General features: G+C 41.4%; 1 protein-coding gene across 1 annotated transcript in view; it reads right to left on the reverse strand.

Moving 5' to 3' along the window:
- IFRD2 (interferon related developmental regulator 2) overlaps positions 1-19,350 on the reverse strand; it is a 677,402-nt gene that overhangs the window by 540,221 nt on the left and 117,831 nt on the right. Inside the window, exon 5 of the mRNA XM_044078882.1 lies at positions 8,373-8,530. Within this exon, the coding sequence (XP_043934817.1) occupies positions 8,373-8,530 (158 nt within the window). The remainder of the gene's footprint in view (positions 1-8,372; positions 8,531-19,350) is intronic.

Consider the following 19,350-nt stretch of genomic DNA (forward strand, 5'->3'; position numbering starts at 1 on the left):
GTGGGGTGGATGGCAACTAGTTCCATCCAGAAAATGATTATCATCAAATTTCCGAGGAACATTAGTTTTAATATTCCCCCTTTCTTCACCCAGGTTAACATCCCCCAAAAAAAAAAAAAAAAAAAAAAAAAAAATAAACCAAACATTTTCTCCACGTTGTAGGTCAGCAAACGTTATGCCAAATCTGTTTTTATCAATTCCCTGAATAAGTGAAGTTACCTTAGATATACCCCCCTCACAAAGAAAAATTAAATCTATATAACAATAATATTTTAATACTTGTTGAAAAAAGTCCATTCTATAAATATGTTCCACTTCAAAAAGTCTCATAAAAAGGTTTGCATACACTGGGGCGAAAGCCGCCCCCCATTGCTGTACCTTTAATTTGTTGGTATAGAGTACCATTAAATTCAAAAAAGCTATTTATGAGACAAAAATGGAACAAATCAATCAAGTAATAAGACAATGGGGTTTCCCTTAAGAAAAACTTTAATGCTTCAATGGCTTTCAAATCTATTGCTATCTAATATTTGTCTTTACTCCATCTCTCTGATTTCACTTTGTTGAGAAAATCAAAAGTGTCTTTTACATATGAAGACAATTTCTCCATGTATGCGTTTAAAAAGTAAGTTGCTTCATAAGGAGGCAATTTTTATCTTGAAGTTTGGTACTTTGTTCCCAAAAGGGTTAAACACGGAACTTAACTGGAAATGGGTGCTATAGTTAAGTAATTGTTTTATTGTTTAATTGGCTTTACTTATTTTATTTATATATTTTACATTTGTTGACTAGGCTAGTCTAGCTGGATATATGTCCATTTTCAGTAGAGGCCCGGGGAGAAAAGCTCCAAGCAAAAAAAAAAATGGGAAATTTAACAATGCATATAACTATGAGAAGTACAATAGAGAGTTAGCACTCTGATAGAGAACAGTTATGAAATAAATTTGTAAAACTAAACACTTTTAGTGGAAATTAAACTAAACAATTCTACAACTCACAGTAGAAAGTATAAGCAAGTCTTAGAAAAGGGAAAAGAATATATATATTATTCTAAAATTCCTGAGTAAGAGTCAGTAGTAGTAAGTCAATTTGGAGGTAAAGGTTATAGGAGTAGTGTATAGGGATATGGATAGACTTAATGTTTCTTGTATAAATATGTGCATTATGGGAATGTGATTTTATACTCTGTTAAAGGCATTTGCCCGAGGCACTAGAGAGAACTTTGTATTTTCTTACACAAACAGAATTTTCTGCTACAATAGATTCTGGAGGAGTATCTGGTGTTGTTGTTTGCATTTCTACTACAGTGGTTGCTTTAGCTCAGTAAGAAATGTTCAAAATTATTGGAAGTGAATAGGCAGTCTCAATACTTTAATGCATTTCACTAGCATATGCATAATTTAGATTTTGTATTTCTTAAGGCTAAAAGAAAATGTTTTCTTCTGAAAACATTAAAGCTGTTTTTCACATCTGGGAAGGGCATAGAGAAGAAAAAAACAAGTGGCAATTGCTGTAAGTGGGAGTACAGGTTGCTTTAGAATGAATAACCTTAATTTTATATTAGGTAATGCCTGTGAGTGCAGCTGTTGATTTGGGACATTTGTTCGTATTAGGAGGGTTAAAATTTATTACTTGAGGGTGCACATAATTGTGTGTGTTTTAGGTTAATAGAGTATAGAGATTTCTTCTGAGGGATTTCATTAAAACAAACAAAAAAAATGTGAAAAATGTGACAGGCTCAATTGAAGATGACAACTGTATAAAATATTAACCTGCCAAACATTTTTTATTTGGGGGGTACACAACACATCAGACATTTAAGAAAGCGGTCATATATAATAGATGGTAACAACTTGTAATAGATACACTTTCAAAATGGCCTCCCAGGTACAGACAAAAAAGTAAGAGTATTGAATTATATTAAAAATACAGAGTAGAAATAGAAATACTGTAGGAGACGCATTTGATAAGAAATGAACATGTGAATTTATTAAAGAAAGGATTTGAGAATGAAATCAGGGACAATGGAAAAGGGAAAACAATTATACTAAGTGACAGAAAAAGAATAAAACAAAAAACATGGTAGATTTGCCACAGTGAGAGGCTACTGGTAAGGGGATTATAGTGACATGTATTTATATTCCACCTAAAACTGTTACTATGGAACTTAAGAGATTTTTTTGGGAGAAATGATCAGCTTTCAGCAGGGAATACTACATATAAGTGGGGACTGGAACTTGATTTAAAGTGGTGATGATGCATATGGGGAACCTAGAAGGCAAAATATAACGAGAGTGTAGATTTTTGAAGAAATTTAAGCAAATATTTGGTTTGGAAGATTTAATTTAAGACGTAGGATATTTACATATTCTCCAAGGTACAATAAAGAATTGGGCTAGACTAGATATTATATTTTACAGGAACATGTGCATTTAATTGAAAACGTCAAACATACAATTAACTATTTCAGAGCAGCATCAATAAAAACCAAGACTAAAATGCATACTAATAAAGTAGAATGAGACACTGGCGCTTTCCCACCTCCCTGTTAAAAGGAGAGGAATTTAAGGAATGGGAAGTGGAAATTATTCAACAGTTATTAGGGAAATAGAAATTTCTTTAGTAGTTACAGGTAGTGAGTGGGATAACATGAAAGTAGAGTTTACAACTAAAGTTAAAATAAAATGTAATTTGGTTAACAAGTGTCAGGAATTATTTAAAGGGGCTGACAAACATTAAAACATTGCAGAAAAATAGTACTATCACAAGACGAGAAGCACTGCAACTGCACAGTGCAAATAGAAACTAAGGGACTATCCGGATAACATTCATGAGTTTAGAAAGACTGCAGTTAAGCAGCTGTTTTTCATAACTTCAAAGCACAAAAACTTTTAGGAACACTACCACAACAGCAGAAAGAGCTGTTGCCAAACACAGGGAGTCTGTAACAAGAAAGATAACCAGTAATCATGCAGAGGTATTAGAGATATTTCAGAAATGTTAAGAAAATCTGTACAAAGCAGAGAAATATGTAAATCAAGAAAGAGCACAAAAGGAAATATTTAAGACTCAAGTATGCCAAGGTTGGAGGTAGATGAGGCTCAACAATTAACAGTTAAGACGACGGGAGATAAACGGTAATGTATAATCAATCTTCAGGAAAGTCTCCAGGAACAGATGGTATTACTGTGGAAGTAAAGAAGCTAGGAGGGGAAGCGTTAAAGATCTGGAAGGTTTTGCTCAATAGTATTTTGAAATGAGGGGAAGCAACATCAGCTTAGTAGAAAGATGTGGTGGCTGCAATACCTAAAAGTACTAAAGGCCCATCTTCATACAAATCCATTTCAGCTTTAAATCACTGTAAAATGTTTTGTGTGCAAAATAACAAAGAATGACACAGGTGTTGACAAAATTGATAGATTGCAGTGCCCCATTTTCGAGGTTTGTATTGGGCTTGTGGTTGTCCTCTGCCTCTTGGACGTCTGTATTTACCCCCTCTGTGGTCTGTCAGTAGCTGGAAAGGACCAATTTTTTGTTGGCCAATTTCTGCTGAAGCGAGGGGGCTGTACCTGTAGAAAATCTTCGACTGTCTGCATAGATTTTGCCTTATCCTCCATTTTCTTTAAGACTTCTTCTGCTTTAACTCCAAATAGAACATCCTGCTGTAAGGGAGCATCTAGAAGCTTTGCTTTAACATGATCAGGCAGAGTTTGTTCCTTTAACCAAGCATGTCTATGTATAACAGACCCAGTGACAGCTGCTCTGCAGGAAGCCTCCAAAGAATCAAACCCACATTGTAAAGTATGTTTGCCCACCTGTTCAGTTGCATGCAACATATCCTGCATTTCTTTCAATTCAGACTGTTGAGGGAGTGTGCTCATTTTCTGTTTTAACTGAAACATTAGAAATTGCTGATATTTTTGCATGTGAAATTGGCAATTTAGTGCTCTCATAGCTAGAGTGGCTGAGGTGTAAACCTTTTCTCCCACCTGTCTAGTGCTCTGGAATCCCTTTCAGAGGGTACAGGATTTTTTGCCATAGAAGCCTTTGCCCCTTTGGGACCCTGGGAGATACCGAAGTAGTGCCGTGCGAAATCAAAGCGTCTTTTTATAGTATGCTTATTAAACCTAGCACAAAAACGACAACCAGTGACATCGTGGTCTGGGCCTAGGCAAGGTATGCAGTAAGAATGAAAATCCTTATGAGGTATTTGCTTCCCACAAGAAATACAATTGTTAACTTTTTCTGACATCGGTCTGCAGCAAGAAAAGTTTCCCCAACGGGGTACTTAGCTTTACTGAAGACTTCGGATCTGAAATTCGACTTCGAAAATCTCAGGAGTCGGCCGACCGGCACTTCCGAACTGCTTCTGCTTCGGTCACCGTGCGGCAAGAAAGACTGAAGAAAATGGCGTTGGATGCATTATATATACCCCTGGCGCAATGACGCCAAGGAAGAAGCAACAGCAACCGACGCCGGACCAAGACTTGGAATTCCAGCCGACTGCGGGACCGCCTGACGACAGGATAACCCAAGTGTGATGACTGCAGCAGGGTAACACGATGAACATCTAGCCATTATTGATGAGAACTAGCCAAAAGATGCATTTTTTCCCTTAGACATTATCAAACATCTATCTTAGATGTGAAGTTATTCCAAAATGTTGGGGCTAGTTTAGAGCATGTTTAAAAGGAAAGGAATTTAAAAGAAAGGTAGCCCTATCTGCAACTGGTAAGCAGTCACCCAGGTTATGCCTGATCACTAAATTTTAGTATCCTGTTTTAGTGACTTAGAAGAATTTGGTATTTTTAAAGAACAGGAGTAAAATTAAATCCATATTCAAGATTTGAGAATAATATGTTTATATTACTGGCTTTTTTTGGCTCCAGGAATAAGCACGTGAGAAAACCTTTATGAGGAACTACTGAAACCACAAATAGTTGCAATCTGCAAATCAGTATGAGACTGTGAAGACAGCTGTTCATAAAATACACAAAAGTATTTTTTTGTTTGTTTGTTTACTTTGGAGTAGTCTCGCCTTGTCTAGATCTGAGATTGTTATATTTACAGTGATTACTTAATAACTTTCAAAGATTGTTAAACAGTGTCTGTGTTTAGCTAGATATTTCCAAATGAATGGAAAAACGTGTACTTTGCTACAAAAAGTATTTTGTGACTCATGGCATACAGTTACCACCATGTCATCTGCATAAAAGATGCAATTAATATGAGTGAAGTCTCATGAGAGAGAATTTTATACACAAAGAGAATATAAGAAGTCCAAGTAACACCATGAGAACACCTAATGTTAGAATTTCAATTTCTGGTATACAGCATGTCTCATGACACAAAGTCACAGTTGAAAAGAAAGCACTGGAATCAATGTACTATGTGATGAGAAGCCACGACAGTTGGTTTGTAGGTGTTTTATGAACCACAGTGTCAAATACTTTAAAGACAAGAAAAGTAGCATCTGAGTTGTTATCCACATTGTTTTACACGTCAGTGGATAAAAGATTATAATGCAGTAAAAGTGCTTTAGTTCAGTTTGAACATATGTGGCTTATCTGTAAGCATGGCATATATTAATATGTATTCAAGAGTCTTTATAAACATTTATTTCAGAATTCTGCCTAATGGACAAATGTTAGCAAATGGGAAATAACAGGTTAGCAATTTTAGCAAGAGGTAACAGGCAAGCCTGAAGCTGTTGGGAAGAGTTTTGGTTTCAAGTGACATATTGTAAAAATCTATGGTGAACAAAGTACACATTTTTGTCACTTCTAATCGTGTGTATAAATACTAAGGAATTAAGGGATGTAAAAGATATTCAGTTTTTCAAGATAATTTACTTTTAACATTATAATCCTTTAAAAATGAATTTGGGATGCAAGATTCAATGCGACAGATGAGGTGGAACAGGGTTGGGCTTGTGAAACTATTTCTATTTGACAACTGCAGAGCTGAAATATGTTACCACCTCAGAGAAATTTCTGGTCACAGTGTGTTGTAATGATAAAAATTAAGTTTTTGTTAACAAAAAGTTATGTGCAAAGACTTATTTTGTTTTCTTCTGATGTAATGACAACTCAAAAAAAATTATATATAATTTTGGGCTCCTTACCCCTCTGGAGACTACATCAAGCCATTCCCCATTTTCCCATTCAATCAGCGCTTTCTTTCTCACCAGCAAAAGATCTGGCAGAGTCCTACTATGACAAGGAAGGTGCGAACGCCTCCACCCAGGAGAGGGTACACTTCTGTTTATTTTTTGCCTAAGACACTTCTGCTGGTGGGGGGAGGGTTGGGGGGGCAAGTATCATGTTATCAGTCAAGTTTATTTTTTTAAAGTATTCAGGGGACAGAACACAATAGGGTGTGGTTGACATTACATATCACTGCTCACACCACCAGTCCACTGAAGCCTCTCTCTTGCTAAAGCTTCAGTCAGGGAAGCAAAACACCAGCCACCATCAGAATTTTAGTCACCCCCGCCCACCAGCCCTGGATGGGCAAGCTGCTCAATCCCACTCCATCTATCACAATAAAGATGTTTTTCATGTTCACTGCATTCCTCACCTACAAAAGAAATCATATACCCACCTCAAATGGAAAAATGATATAATACAACTTGGCAACCTTGTACATTCCAATGGTCATGTAGGCCTAGTGATGAAGCTTATCAACAGAGAATTGCCTTTGTAAAACCTTATTAATTTGTAACAAAATTCTTTGAACAAATGTGGACATGCAGTTATAAACCACACCTAGCCTGGTAATTGACCAGCTGTATTATGGAATAGGAGTGCCAAGTCATTTTTTTTGGCAATACTTCACTCTGCATGAACACTTCAAATGCTGGAAAACACCACTTTTAAAGATAAAAGCAAAACATACTTAATATTTATCTGGCCCTTTAAGAAAAGGAACATTTGAACATTTGCTGTGAAATGAACCTGAAGTCATGTGTAGAAGGGATACAGTGAAAATGCAACAATGTAATACTCGGAAAACTAAACCGTGAGTTGTATTTTTGCTGCATTGTTTAACGTCTCAGCTTTATCTCCTTTAACACAAAGACCATCCCAGTAAAATATGCTCTGTTAACATGGTAGCATGTGTCCTAGTCTGTCTGTGAACTATTTGCAGCTTTTATTTGCAGAGATTCTACCTCACACATGCTAAAGTGCAGTTACACTACCACTGATAAGTCAGCTCAACACAAGTGACAGCAGAGGCCAGTCACTTTCACACACAAGCCTGTCTTCCTACCAAATACAGCCACCTTCTGTGCACTCCTCTGGCATGTGATAGACCACTGACTGCAACACAGACGACCACAGTTCCATTGGTGGATTGGGCATCAGAGGAGCCAAGAAGGAAGGCTGGGAATAAGAGGGCCACATCAATTCACCTATGCCAAGATTCATCAGCCCTTACCTTAACCCCCCCCCCCAACACTCCAGCCTTGCCTCTCAAGGGAAATGACAATTCATAAGAGTTCAAAGACTGAAGTAATTCTCTCCTTGGATAGGACAGGGCCACCTGCAAGGTCAGTTGGATTCTCCTGGGACCCTTGTATCCCTAGCATACCTCTCAATTTCTTAGAGCAATTAATCTGGATAAAGCCACAGACAACTGTGCGGACAAAGGCCCAAAAATAGGGACACTTAAAATATTGCTCTTACAAACTTAGAAAGTTGATATAACACGCTTTACATTAGCATGAATTTTCTGAAGGGTATGAAGTCAAACTCAAATGTCTGCCATTTTCTGACTTCAGTCCTCAATGATTTGTCAGACAAATACAATTTTATGAGAAGCAGACAACTATGAAGCAAATATCTGGACATTCTGCAAAAATTTGGACAGTTGAGAGGTATGACCCCTGGTGGGGCTTTGGGATTGCAATGGTATAAATGAAGCATGGGTAGACATCAGCAGCATGAGTTAATCAGGACAAAAATAGACAAAAAAATAAAAATACAATTAGTCAAAGTAATGCATTTCATCTTACTGATCTCAAACACCGCCTTTTTCTGACAAGTCATGTAAATACCATCGGAGTCATCACACACAGTATGCCACTATTTGTCTGTGATCAATGTGAACGAAACAACGGCCAAAACAATCTCCTTTCAGTCTACCTTCAGAACTCTCAGAATCACCATGTTCTGACAGAATGCCCTCCATTATAAGCAGTTTCAGTGCATTTGCTGGAAGCTTCCCGATCTTGCTTCTACACCAGTTTCCTTACCCATTTGAAAACTAGCATTTATCAGCACAAAGATTATAAGGTATCCCCACTTCTAAGTGCACATAATATAACGTCAACATTCAGCACATTTCCTTTTCAAAATGGAGATACTTACACTCTGCCGAGCAACAAGGCTAGCAGACTCATCACTGAGGATGACCATGAGATGGGGTTTTAGTGCTTTGAAAGTCTCTTCTCCTTCCTGACCAGAACCAAACTGAAGGCACAATAATGTGGAAACAGTAGCAGCAAGTGCCCGTTCTTCACCTTTACCTACGAAGAGAAACCATTTAAGAGGTCGGCACCTGTTAAGTCATTATTGCAAACACATTTCCATACCAAGGTTATTTAGGGTACTCTATTACCTAGAAATAAAAAAATACTCTACTTATTACAGAAATGGCCACATGTCCCAGGTGATCTAGTGGTTAGACTTGGCACTCTTACTGTCCCAACCTGGGTTCAATTCCCAGTTTGGGAACTGAAAGGTACTGAGGAGGGTTTGGCATAATGGTTAAGGTCTTTAAATCACAAGCACATACAGGGTACAGAGTTTAATTCTAGCCTCTGGTTATTGGCTAATCTTGTAACAGTCTGCAAACTGATAGGTAAATACTAGCTTTTAAAAAGTCACAGTGCAATCCAAGTGAGTTAAGCCAGGAAACAAAGTAAATTGCATTTTGATAGCACAGAAACCCAAAAGACCACTCAGACAGCCATAGGCAATCAATTTCAGAGAAAAATGGTATTGAACTTAAAACTGGAAGTCCCTTGTATATTGCCAATAACTAATGCCTTGAGTATTCATAAGTTCAATTAAGACTTCACACTTTACATCTGGAACTTTGTGCCTAAAGACAGATGCTTGTTTGTTCACAGCATAGCAAAAGTGGAGAGAGAAATGTAAGCGACGCTCAATGTAAAGCAGGCAGAGAGTTGTGCACAATGTGTAAGACTACTATTGTAGTTCAGGACACTTACTGCTAGGCTATTTAGTTTGGTTCTTGGTTGGGGTGCCTTCTGAGAATCTGCTTGTCCTTACTATGCTCTTGTGGATTTTTCAGGGGTGCTCAGGTTTCTACATGTGTTCCAAACATGTTACATAGATGAACTGCACTAAACAGTCAATCCATAAACGTCCATAAGTGCATATGCTATGTGCAAGTGCAAGTACATGTGCCTGTGTCTATCGCCAGGATGACGTACTAAACTGCTGCCACTGAGAGCATGGACAGGCTTCCAGCTACCTTGTGACCCTGCACTATACCAAGCAGATAATTTTGAGATTACAGTTAACTGGCAGGAAACAGATCCAGCAGAGCCACAAGTGGTTGGGGAAGAGTGCTATTATTAAGTCTTTCAATTCCTACCCCTGGCCCCCAGTCAGTAGGCCACAGAGGTAATACCTTGCCCAGTAGATGCGTGTATTGATCCCAGAGGTTTTTGAAATATTGATGCATTTTTCTCAAAAATACTTGGCAAAGGTTACTAATACAAACCCCGACAGGCTCAAGCCCTTCACAAATGTTTGAAATGATACTGCCACATCTTAGGCTGGGCCTGAAAAACATTTTCCTACAAAGTACAGCCTCAAGTCTAAGAGTTAGAACAAGACTCAAGGATCAAGCAATCCTAAAGCAGTGGAAACAAGGCATGAAGTGCTTAGTCTCCTCATGAGTGAAGAGACTTCCTGTGGCAATTTGCCCCTGCTGTCTTTCAATCAGCTTCCTCCCACCCAATCAGAGATAGGGGGTGGTGGTGTCATTTAGAAGATCATGAGAGATGGTTCTTTTCTCCTCGGCCCATCTAGAACACACCTGGCTAGGCACTGGGAAAAGGTATAGAAAAAAAATGGGCCATAAATAGAGGACACTTCCTTCACTTCCTCAAAGGGCATTCCCTCCAAGTGGCCCTGCCCTGCCCCCCATTGCAACATAAATGGTCAGCCCAGTATGTCAGAGTACACATGGCCCTCCTCCAGTGCTGGGACTGCTAATCAAACCATGGTTGCCAGGGTCACACATTTGGGGATCCAACCCGCTACACCAAAAATCTAGGCTGATGTGGTAGAAGTGTACTTGCAAACAGCAGCCTTTAGATCATGGGCATTTAGGAACACAGGTGGAATACAGGATAACAGAAAGGAGGCATAAGGCACAAACCTAATGAGCACTACACCCATTTTAAGCCTAATCGTGGACCGTAAATCTCTGACAAGTTCCATTACCCTTGATAAATGTAAGCAGGGACTTGGGAGATGAGCCACCTACAGGCTGCCTGTGTCCATAGAAACACAAGTGTCAAACCAGAGATGTATTTCCTGTTCCCCATCCAACTGACCAAGTTACATATGAAATGGGTTAGGGAAGAACTCTGCTTCACGTGGATGAGGAGCTTATTCCAGAGAAGGGGTAGTCTCTGGGATACATGCTTGTCTATCCAGCAGGTCCTATTTATATCACAGGCAAGGCTCAAGTCTTCAGAACAGATAATTCTGGTGCCGTTTGTTTTGCAGAAATGGAAGAGGTCCAATCAGGGTGGGCTCTGACAAAGCCTTGTACGCCAAGCAGAGATCTCCCCTCAACAGTCTGTAAGAGACAGAACACAGGGATAGGACCCTGAGACAGTCTTCACAAGACATGTCACTCACGACCTGTATTCTTTTAGTGAGGAACATCTGTGGACTTCCCAATTGTTGGATGTGCCTGGTTAGATAGATACCAAAGGGGGTACTGTACTCAATGATAGGTCGAAGAATGCTGAAAATAGTGAAACAATGACTCCTTGGACTTAAGATACCATACATTTGTTTTACACTGCACAATGTACAAGGATTTTCTCACTACTGTAGACACATGATGGTCAAAGGCTAGATTACTGTCCGTGTCCACCCCAAGTCCCTGACTACTGGGTCAATTCTTAGGGATGGGTTGCCAATATGACAGTTACCAGGGGTGGGTGGCTTCCTGAAAGATACTATTATGCAATCCTTGGCATTTACTTTTAGTCCATGGTTCTGACAAGTTATTTGTCTGTGTCAGCCTTTCCTGGAGAACATCTGTGTCAGTGGGGAATTCTATGACTGCTTCTAATTTGCAATCATCTGCAAATTTAGTCAGCCAGAAGCCCATGACATTCGCCTTAACTTCAGAGAAGTAACTGCCAAAAAGCTGCAGTCCCAGGACCAATCCCTGACTGACTCCGCTTGCGACTGGCCTTTTTGTAGATGTGGACTCCCCAATTCTAAATTTCTGGGTCCTGTCTGTGAGCCAGTTGGCTATCCACCAGGTGAGTTCATACCTAACCTCTTAAGTTTGTCAACAATGCCCAAGTGGGGTACTGTCAAATGTGTTGGCCAGGTCAAGGTTGGCAGTACTAACTGTTTTGCCCCCATCCATTGCTTTGGTGACCTTCTTAAAAGTTCACCAGGATAAGCAGGCATGACCTGCCCTCGACAAAACCAAACTGCGTTGGGTCCAGTGTCTGAAGAAGGTTTCCTATGTCATTATTGATCATTTCCATGATAATTCTTTCTATGGCATTGCATCCAAGACTGGTGAAACTTACAAGTCTGTAGTTGGTCCATCTTTGTGCAGAGGAATGACTGACTGTTGCCTTTCTCCATTTGTGAGGCATGACAGCGGTCTGGAAGCTACAGTTAAACTGCAGTTTAAAAGGGCCTGATAGGTCACGTTTCATGCTAGTTAGAAGGCATCTTGTGATACTGCTTGAGACCACTGATGGTGTTTTTGGCCTCAGAGATCATTGAGGACCTACACCCTAGTGATAAGGAGTTACATTTGATGGTATTTCCTGAGGGAAGGTTGAAGGGGACAGAGAGATAAAGTTAGAGCTCTAATCCAACCACAACAAAACAGTCAGAAAATATGGGGTATAAGGGATATTTATCAGTATTTACATACAGATGAGACTGTTAGGGATGTGGAATGGAGAAGAAAGGTTAAAAATGTTTCTGCAAGGAAATGAGCTGCTGCTGGTGACAGACCATAAGAGGCTGCCCTAGTGGCTCCAATTACAGGTGGTGAGACAAGCCATAAAATTTTCTTCACCTAGGAAAGTCCCAGGAACTGATGGGGTGAATGCCAAAATTAGCAGAGTTTCAAGAGTCACAGGTGGGATGACTCACTTGTTGCAGACCTTTCAGATGGGAAAATGTATTCTAGGAGAAGAGTTAATTATATTTCTAAAACAGGATTATCAAAGCCCACTCAAGACCCTATGAATCACAATACTTACAGCCCATATCGCTGCCAAAAGGGCATCAAGATTTATTAGAGAGAGTCTGCTGGCAAGAAAATACAAGAGTGCTTGGATAAAAATCTCCAAGACTCAGGCTATCTTCCTTAAGGGTAGGTCCAATACTGACCACATATAGACATTATGCCTCTATGTCCAAGGTCTATTACACATCCAAGAACCCATAGTGGCAGTGATACTAGATTTTGAAAAAGTCGTCAATGTCATCAAATGAGAGCAAGTGGCAGGTAATGAAAGCTATGCATTTTCCAGTAAGGTTTATGTTGGCTGAGTAAAAATTCACCTTCACTGTCCAGTATTTACCCAATGGACCACTCTCCAAAGACTTCCAGACGAAAAAGGGTACCCTGCAGAGTGCCACTTGGCCCCTGAACTGTTTTTGATGGCAACTGAGCCTCTTGGAAAAACATAATTTGGCAAAAAAGGCAGCTTTATTAGAAACCAGGAACAACGTGTAAAAATCAAAAAAGATCTAGCCCCTCAGCATACACCTTCAAGGTTCAGACGTTTTAAACACTGTAAAGCACACAAATAGTTTCTCAATTAAAACATTACTAAATAGAACAATACAATTTACCAGTATCCATATGAATTTAAATGAAAACGTAAAGCAAAAATAATTCAGTTGAAACAAATGAATTCACAGAACAATAGTAACAATAAACCAATTGAATACAAAAATATACATATCCATACTTCTATGAAAAGAGGTTCCAAGATATTTTCAAAGCTGTTGTATTACATAGTTCATAAGTAATTCATTATTAAAGCCCTTTGGTTGCAAAGTAGCATACGTGGAAATAAACCAAGCCTCCTCCTGTAATAACATAGGCTCATAGGTTGGTACTAGGCTATCGGCCCTAAGGCCTATGCAAGCCTAGCCATAACAATTCCCTGGAAATTTTTTCCCGCAATATTTACTTCTCTGGGCCCCTATCTAGCAGGGTGACTGACATGATCCCTGGAGTGAATTTCCTATCTCCCATCCAATCATCAAGGTTCCTTTTGAAGAGGACCAATGAGGTGCTCTGCTTGACATGTATGGGCAGTCTATTCCAGAGTATGGGGAGTCTCTGGGTCAGGAACCTATCCCTCCAGCATGTTTTGTTCATTGTGATAAGGTTTAAATCCCTGGAGCGTGTGGCTTTGAGAGATTGGGATTTCTTTAAGTGGAGCATGTCCAACAGCTCAGGGTTTGACATGGCCTTTTATAGGTTCATAGGTTCATACTAGGCTTACTGCCCTAGTATGAACCTATGAACCTATACAAGGCCATGTCAAACCCTGAGCTGTTGGACATGCTCCACTTAAAGAAATCCCAATCCCTCAAAGCCACACACTCCAGGGATTTAAACCTTATCACAATGAACAAAACATGCTGGAGGGATAGGTTCCTGACCCAGAGACTCCCCTACTGCCTACTGTATTACCTCAGATCGAGTTTGCTCAGTCCAAAAATTCACACCTTCGACAGAGTATGTTAAGCAGAGATCGCCTCTGAGTAGGAGATATGCCACAGAGTATAGCTGGAGTTTTTTTTTTTAAGACGGTCAGCATATGGCATCTGCTTTAGGCCTGTGATTCTTTTAGTGAGGTATTTCTGTGGCCTTTCCAGCTGTTGCATATGTCTTGTGAGGTACATACCAAATGGGGCATTATACTCTACAATGGGTCTAATAAGGGATGAGTACAGTGGGACAATGACCTCCTTTTTTCTGGATGAAAAGCCCTTAGTGATGAGGTGTGCCACGTAGAAGGATTTCCTGACTGTTGTGGCGATGTGGTTATCGAAAGTGAGACCACTGTCCACTTGTGTCCCTAAGTCTCTCATCACACTTTCGATGTTTAGTGTACTGCCACCTATGTGGTAGTTCATGGGTACATGTCTTTTTCCAAAGGGGATAAAAAGAAGTTATGTACTCACCATAACGTTCCATCTGAGTAGGTACTTCATTTGACTGCAACCTGTGGGTATCGGATCTGACCTCGGATCCGAGCCGACAGCTTCACTAGCTAAAAGATCCGAGCTCCTAGCTCCTCCCCCTACCCATAATCCCCTGCTGCCTACTGTATTACTTCAGATCGAGTTTGCCCAGTCCAAAAATTCACACCTTCGACAGAGGATCAAGTACTACCTAACCTCATGAAAAAAACATTTTTCAGGTGACCAGGTATCACGATATGGTTAGGGGGCATGGAGGGGGGGGGGTCAGTTGCAGACAAATGAAGTACCTACTCAGATGGAACGTTATGTTGAGTACATAACTTCTTTATCTGAAGTAGTTACTTCATTTGTTCTGCAACCTGTGGGACAGAGTCCCCAGCTACCTATAAAAATAACCCTGGGTGGCCTTACGGAAGGATATTCCAAAGCACCACGGAGCCAAAGGAAACCCTACTCCTCGAAATCATATCCAATTTATAATGGGAAATGAAAGTATGAGAAGAGAACCAAGTAGCTGCTGAACATATGTCGTCCAGAGGAAACCTGGACCAGAAGGCTGCTGATGTAGCAATAGATCGGGTTGAATGAGCGTGGATTATCATAGGAACTGGTTTACCTGAGGACGTATACCCGTGGATTATGCACTGAGAAATCCAATTAGCTAGGGTTACTTTAGAAATTGCCTTTCCCATAGCTGATTTGGCAAAAGACACAAACAACTGATCAGACTTGCGAAAATCTTTAGTCCTGTGCAGGTAGAAACTTAGTTGCCTGTGTACATCCAGTTTGTGCAATGTTTACTCCCCTTTGTTCTGAAAATTTGGAAAGAATACCGGTAAATTGATTGATTGGTTAATATTTGACTCTGAAGCCACCTTCGGTAGGAAAGACGGGTTAGACCTGAGAGACACTCTATCCTTGTGAAAAATGAGGTAGGGGGGTTTCATGCACAGGGCTTGGAGTTCTGAAACCCTCCTGGCTGACGTAATAGCCACTAAAAAGGCCGTTTTCCAAGACAAGAATTTTAACGGAACAGAGGTGGCAGGCTCAAAAGGTGGACTTGTCAAAGCTTGTAAGACTAAAGTTAAGTCCCATGGGGGAACCACCAATTTCACTGGTGGTTTCAAAAGAAAAATGCCCCTCAAGAAGGTTTTGCATATCTTTGAAGATACTACAGATCCCAGTCCATCTCCCACGTGAAAATGGGAAATGGCTGCTAGTTGCACCTTAACTGTGGAAGCGCTCGCTCCTTTTTGAAAGATTAGCGACAAAAAATCCAGAATCGTTGGAATAGGGACTGTAAATGATCCAGGCCCTTGCCTTCGGCCCAGATGGAAAAATGTTTCCATTTACTATTGTAAATTTTTCTGGTAGCAGGCTTATGGGCCACCACCAGAATGGCCTTCACTGGTGATGAGATACCGGGAGTCCTAGCCATCAGAGGAACTGGATCAACCAAGCAGGTTTAGCAGGTTCGGGGTGTGGCATCCCACAGGATGCGAAATCAAATCTGGAATGGGATCCAGGATCCATGGAGGAACTATACTGTGAGACCGCAGATAAGGGAACCAGATCTGTTCCTCCAAAGGAACTAACTGGAGGGTTTGAGCAGGCTGTCCCATAGGATGGATGGAGGATAGACCTACATGCATAGGGGGAGCGGGAGGAACCAAGGCCCGGACCAGGGATCTGGAAGACCTTGACAGCACCCTCTACACTACCTCAAAAGCTGAAGGAGAACTACTTTCCCCAGGCTCCGAAAGTAGTCTCCTCGGCTCCGAAGCAGGGATCGGCATTAGAGCCGAAGCGGTCGGATCCAAGAGAGAAGTGTGCTCCGACCTAAACTATGCCGGAGACACATCAATCCCCACGGATCCGATGCTCGGCCCTGAGAGCTAGGATCAGACATGCTCGAGGGTCCGGTGGGCGAAGATACCGGAGCTATCGGCGCCAATGAAACCCCAGCTCTGAAAGGGCCCGGATCCAATGACTCCAAAACCCTAAAGCGGGTCGGAGAAGGAGTGATCGGAGCAAAGAGAGGGGCTGTGCTCCCCCCCTGAGGGGGGGGGGGAGGCAAGAGCACCCCCATCTGCATTTGGGTCTGCAGGAATCGACGCATCATCCGATCCATGTCCACGTCGGTAAGGCTCCTGGTCAACCTAGAGGAAGTCGTCGAGGCGGGCCAGGAGGGCCGCCTCGACGACCTCGAAGGAGACCGGTACTCCGGCGAGAAACAAGGCGAATGGAGCCGAGAGGGGGAGGATCCGGAGACCTTCGAGAGAGCGCTAACAACTTTCGATGGAGGGGCTGAGGGGTGAGCCTCAGCCCACCTTTTATGAGACCTGTGCTTATCTTTCTCTTTATGTCTCTTTTCTTTAGAGACAGAAGCACTAGAGTCCCCCAAACTCTGCACAGCAGAGGGAGTTTGAGTCCCAGGCAGAGCGGGGGAGCTAAAGGCACCGGGGCTACGGAAGCAGCTTGAGCCTTCGAGGGGGAGGAAGAAGAAGCCGAGTCCTGGGGAAGTAAGCCCGCCAGGATCAGCTTGTTCTTCCTGTCCCTAATTGCCCGGGGATTAAAGGCTGCACAAATTTGGCAAGCCGTTGATAAATGGGCCACTCCCAGGCACAAAACGCACTGAGTGTGGCCATCAGCTGGGGAAAGCTTATGGCCACACTCAGAGCACTTAGAAAAAAACGGCCTTGGGCCCTTCAGCCATCACAGATACACACACCCAAACACTAAGGGGGGAGGGGAACAACACGCGACGCTAACGACTACGAATAAAACTACCACAGAAAAGGGGTTCTAATACTCTAATTCTACTAGGGGAATTAACACGACAACACACGCTAACTAAAAATTTAAATTTAAAGATGTTTTCTCAGAGAGAAAAAAGGTAACGATCTCACCAAGCCTAAGGAGCTCTTCACAAGTAGCTGCTTCAGCCGCGGCAAACTCGATCTGAGGTAATACAGTAATCAGCAGGGGATTATGGGTAGGGGAGGAGCTAGGAGCTCGGATCTTTTAGCTAGTGAAGCTGCCGGCTCGGATCTGAGGTCAGATCAGATACCCACAGGTTGCAGAACAAATGAAGTAACTACTTCAGATATACATTTCTTGGCATTAAGCTTGAGCCCATCGCTCTGGCACCAGGCATCTGTTTCTGTAAGACCCTTTTGTAGAATATGCACATCATTTGGGGATTCAATAATGGCTCCCAGTTTGCAGTCATCTGCAAACTTTGTTAGCCAGAGTCCCTTAGTGTTGGCCTGTACTTCAGAGAAGTAGATGCCAAACAAGAGTGGTCCCAGGACTGAACCCTGAGGTATTCCACTTGTCACTTGCCTGGAGCTGGATTTGGAGTCGGCTACTTTTACAGTCTGGGTTCTGTCAGTAAGCCAGTTGGCAACCCATCGAGTGACGTAGGGATTTATGCCCAGTTTAGTAAGTGCATCTATTAGAAGAATCTAATCAGAATGATTTATACACAAAATCAGAACATGTCAGCACATACATTATAAAGAACCTCAATAAATCCAAACCACTATAATGATATTTGAAAAAAATGCGACTCTACAGGGCTGGTAGGAGAATGTTTGACATCTCGGATGTGTTCACGTATCCTCATCCTAAGCTGACATACAGTCTTATCAATGTAAGAAAGCACAACATGAAAAACATGATAAAGCCCTTACTGCAGAATTGCGCTCTAGCACCTCGGCTTCACAAAAGCCTTCAAGGAGTCATTTTACATTGGCTATATCGTGTTTTTCATGTTGTGCTTATAACAGTTTATTTCTGTCTACAACCTTCTGCCATGTGGTAATGAGAAGATTGTAATTATAATGCCTAGATGATAGCCAACTATATCCACAGCTACTGTCTGGAAATTAATCTCACCCGAATAAGAAGTTATGTACTCACCATAACGTTCCATGTGAGTTGTTCATTTCGCCTTCATTCTTAACTGATGGGTTCGGAGCCATCGGCTCTGGTACGGGCATATGCAAAGCTCGTTATTTCAACCATCCAGAAGATTCTTGTGAACTCGTGTATTCGAGCTGTTTATTGTTGGACTCGAGTTAGTTTGGATTATTACATATGCAAAGCCCAAGATCTTCCAGTAGCTTGAGGCCAAGCCCCTACCCCATGATGCACTGTGAATTCCCTCAGATCTTGTTGGCTGCGTGTAATATAACCATATAAATGAGCTATCCTCCTATGGAAAGGAAGAAGAATTGACCAACCAGGATGAGACCAACATCTAGGTCAACTATCAGCCAGGAGAGAGAAGGAGGGAGGGATGCAAGAATGAAGGCGAGATGAACAACTCACATGGAATGTTATGGTAAGTACATAACTTCTTAATGTGAAGTTGTTCAATCTCGACGTTCATTCTTAACTGATGGGTAGCATCCCTAGCACCATCAATCGTGGGTGGCTCACAGGAGTACATTCCTCAGGACCGTAGACCCAAAAGAAGCCCTGTCCCTGGAGGCCTTATCAACTTTGTAATGCGTAATAAAAGGTATGAGATTTAGACCAAGTGACTGCTGCACAAATGTTATCAAGGGACAATTTGGCTTGGATCGCAGAGGATGTAGAAACTGCTTTGTTGAGTGAGCTTTAATCTTGTGTTGCAAAGGCATATTAGCAGCAGAGTACACAAAGGTGATACAATCAGATAATCATTTAGACAGTTGTTTTAGCCACTGTTCTACCTTTTCTGGATTCAGAGAATGACACGAAGAGCTGGTCTGACTGCCTGTCTTTTGTTCTATCCAAATAAAATCTGAGCTGTCCGTGAACATCAAGTTTGTGCAGCACATACTCCAACTTGTTAGAATGATTAGGGAAGAAAACTGGTAAC

The sequence above is a fragment of the Protopterus annectens genome, chromosome 7.part1 (assembly GCF_019279795.1).
Source record: "Protopterus annectens isolate FY-2018-M chromosome 7.part1, PAN1.0, whole genome shotgun sequence".
Classification (NCBI taxonomy): domain Eukaryota; kingdom Metazoa; phylum Chordata; order Ceratodontiformes; family Protopteridae; genus Protopterus; species Protopterus annectens.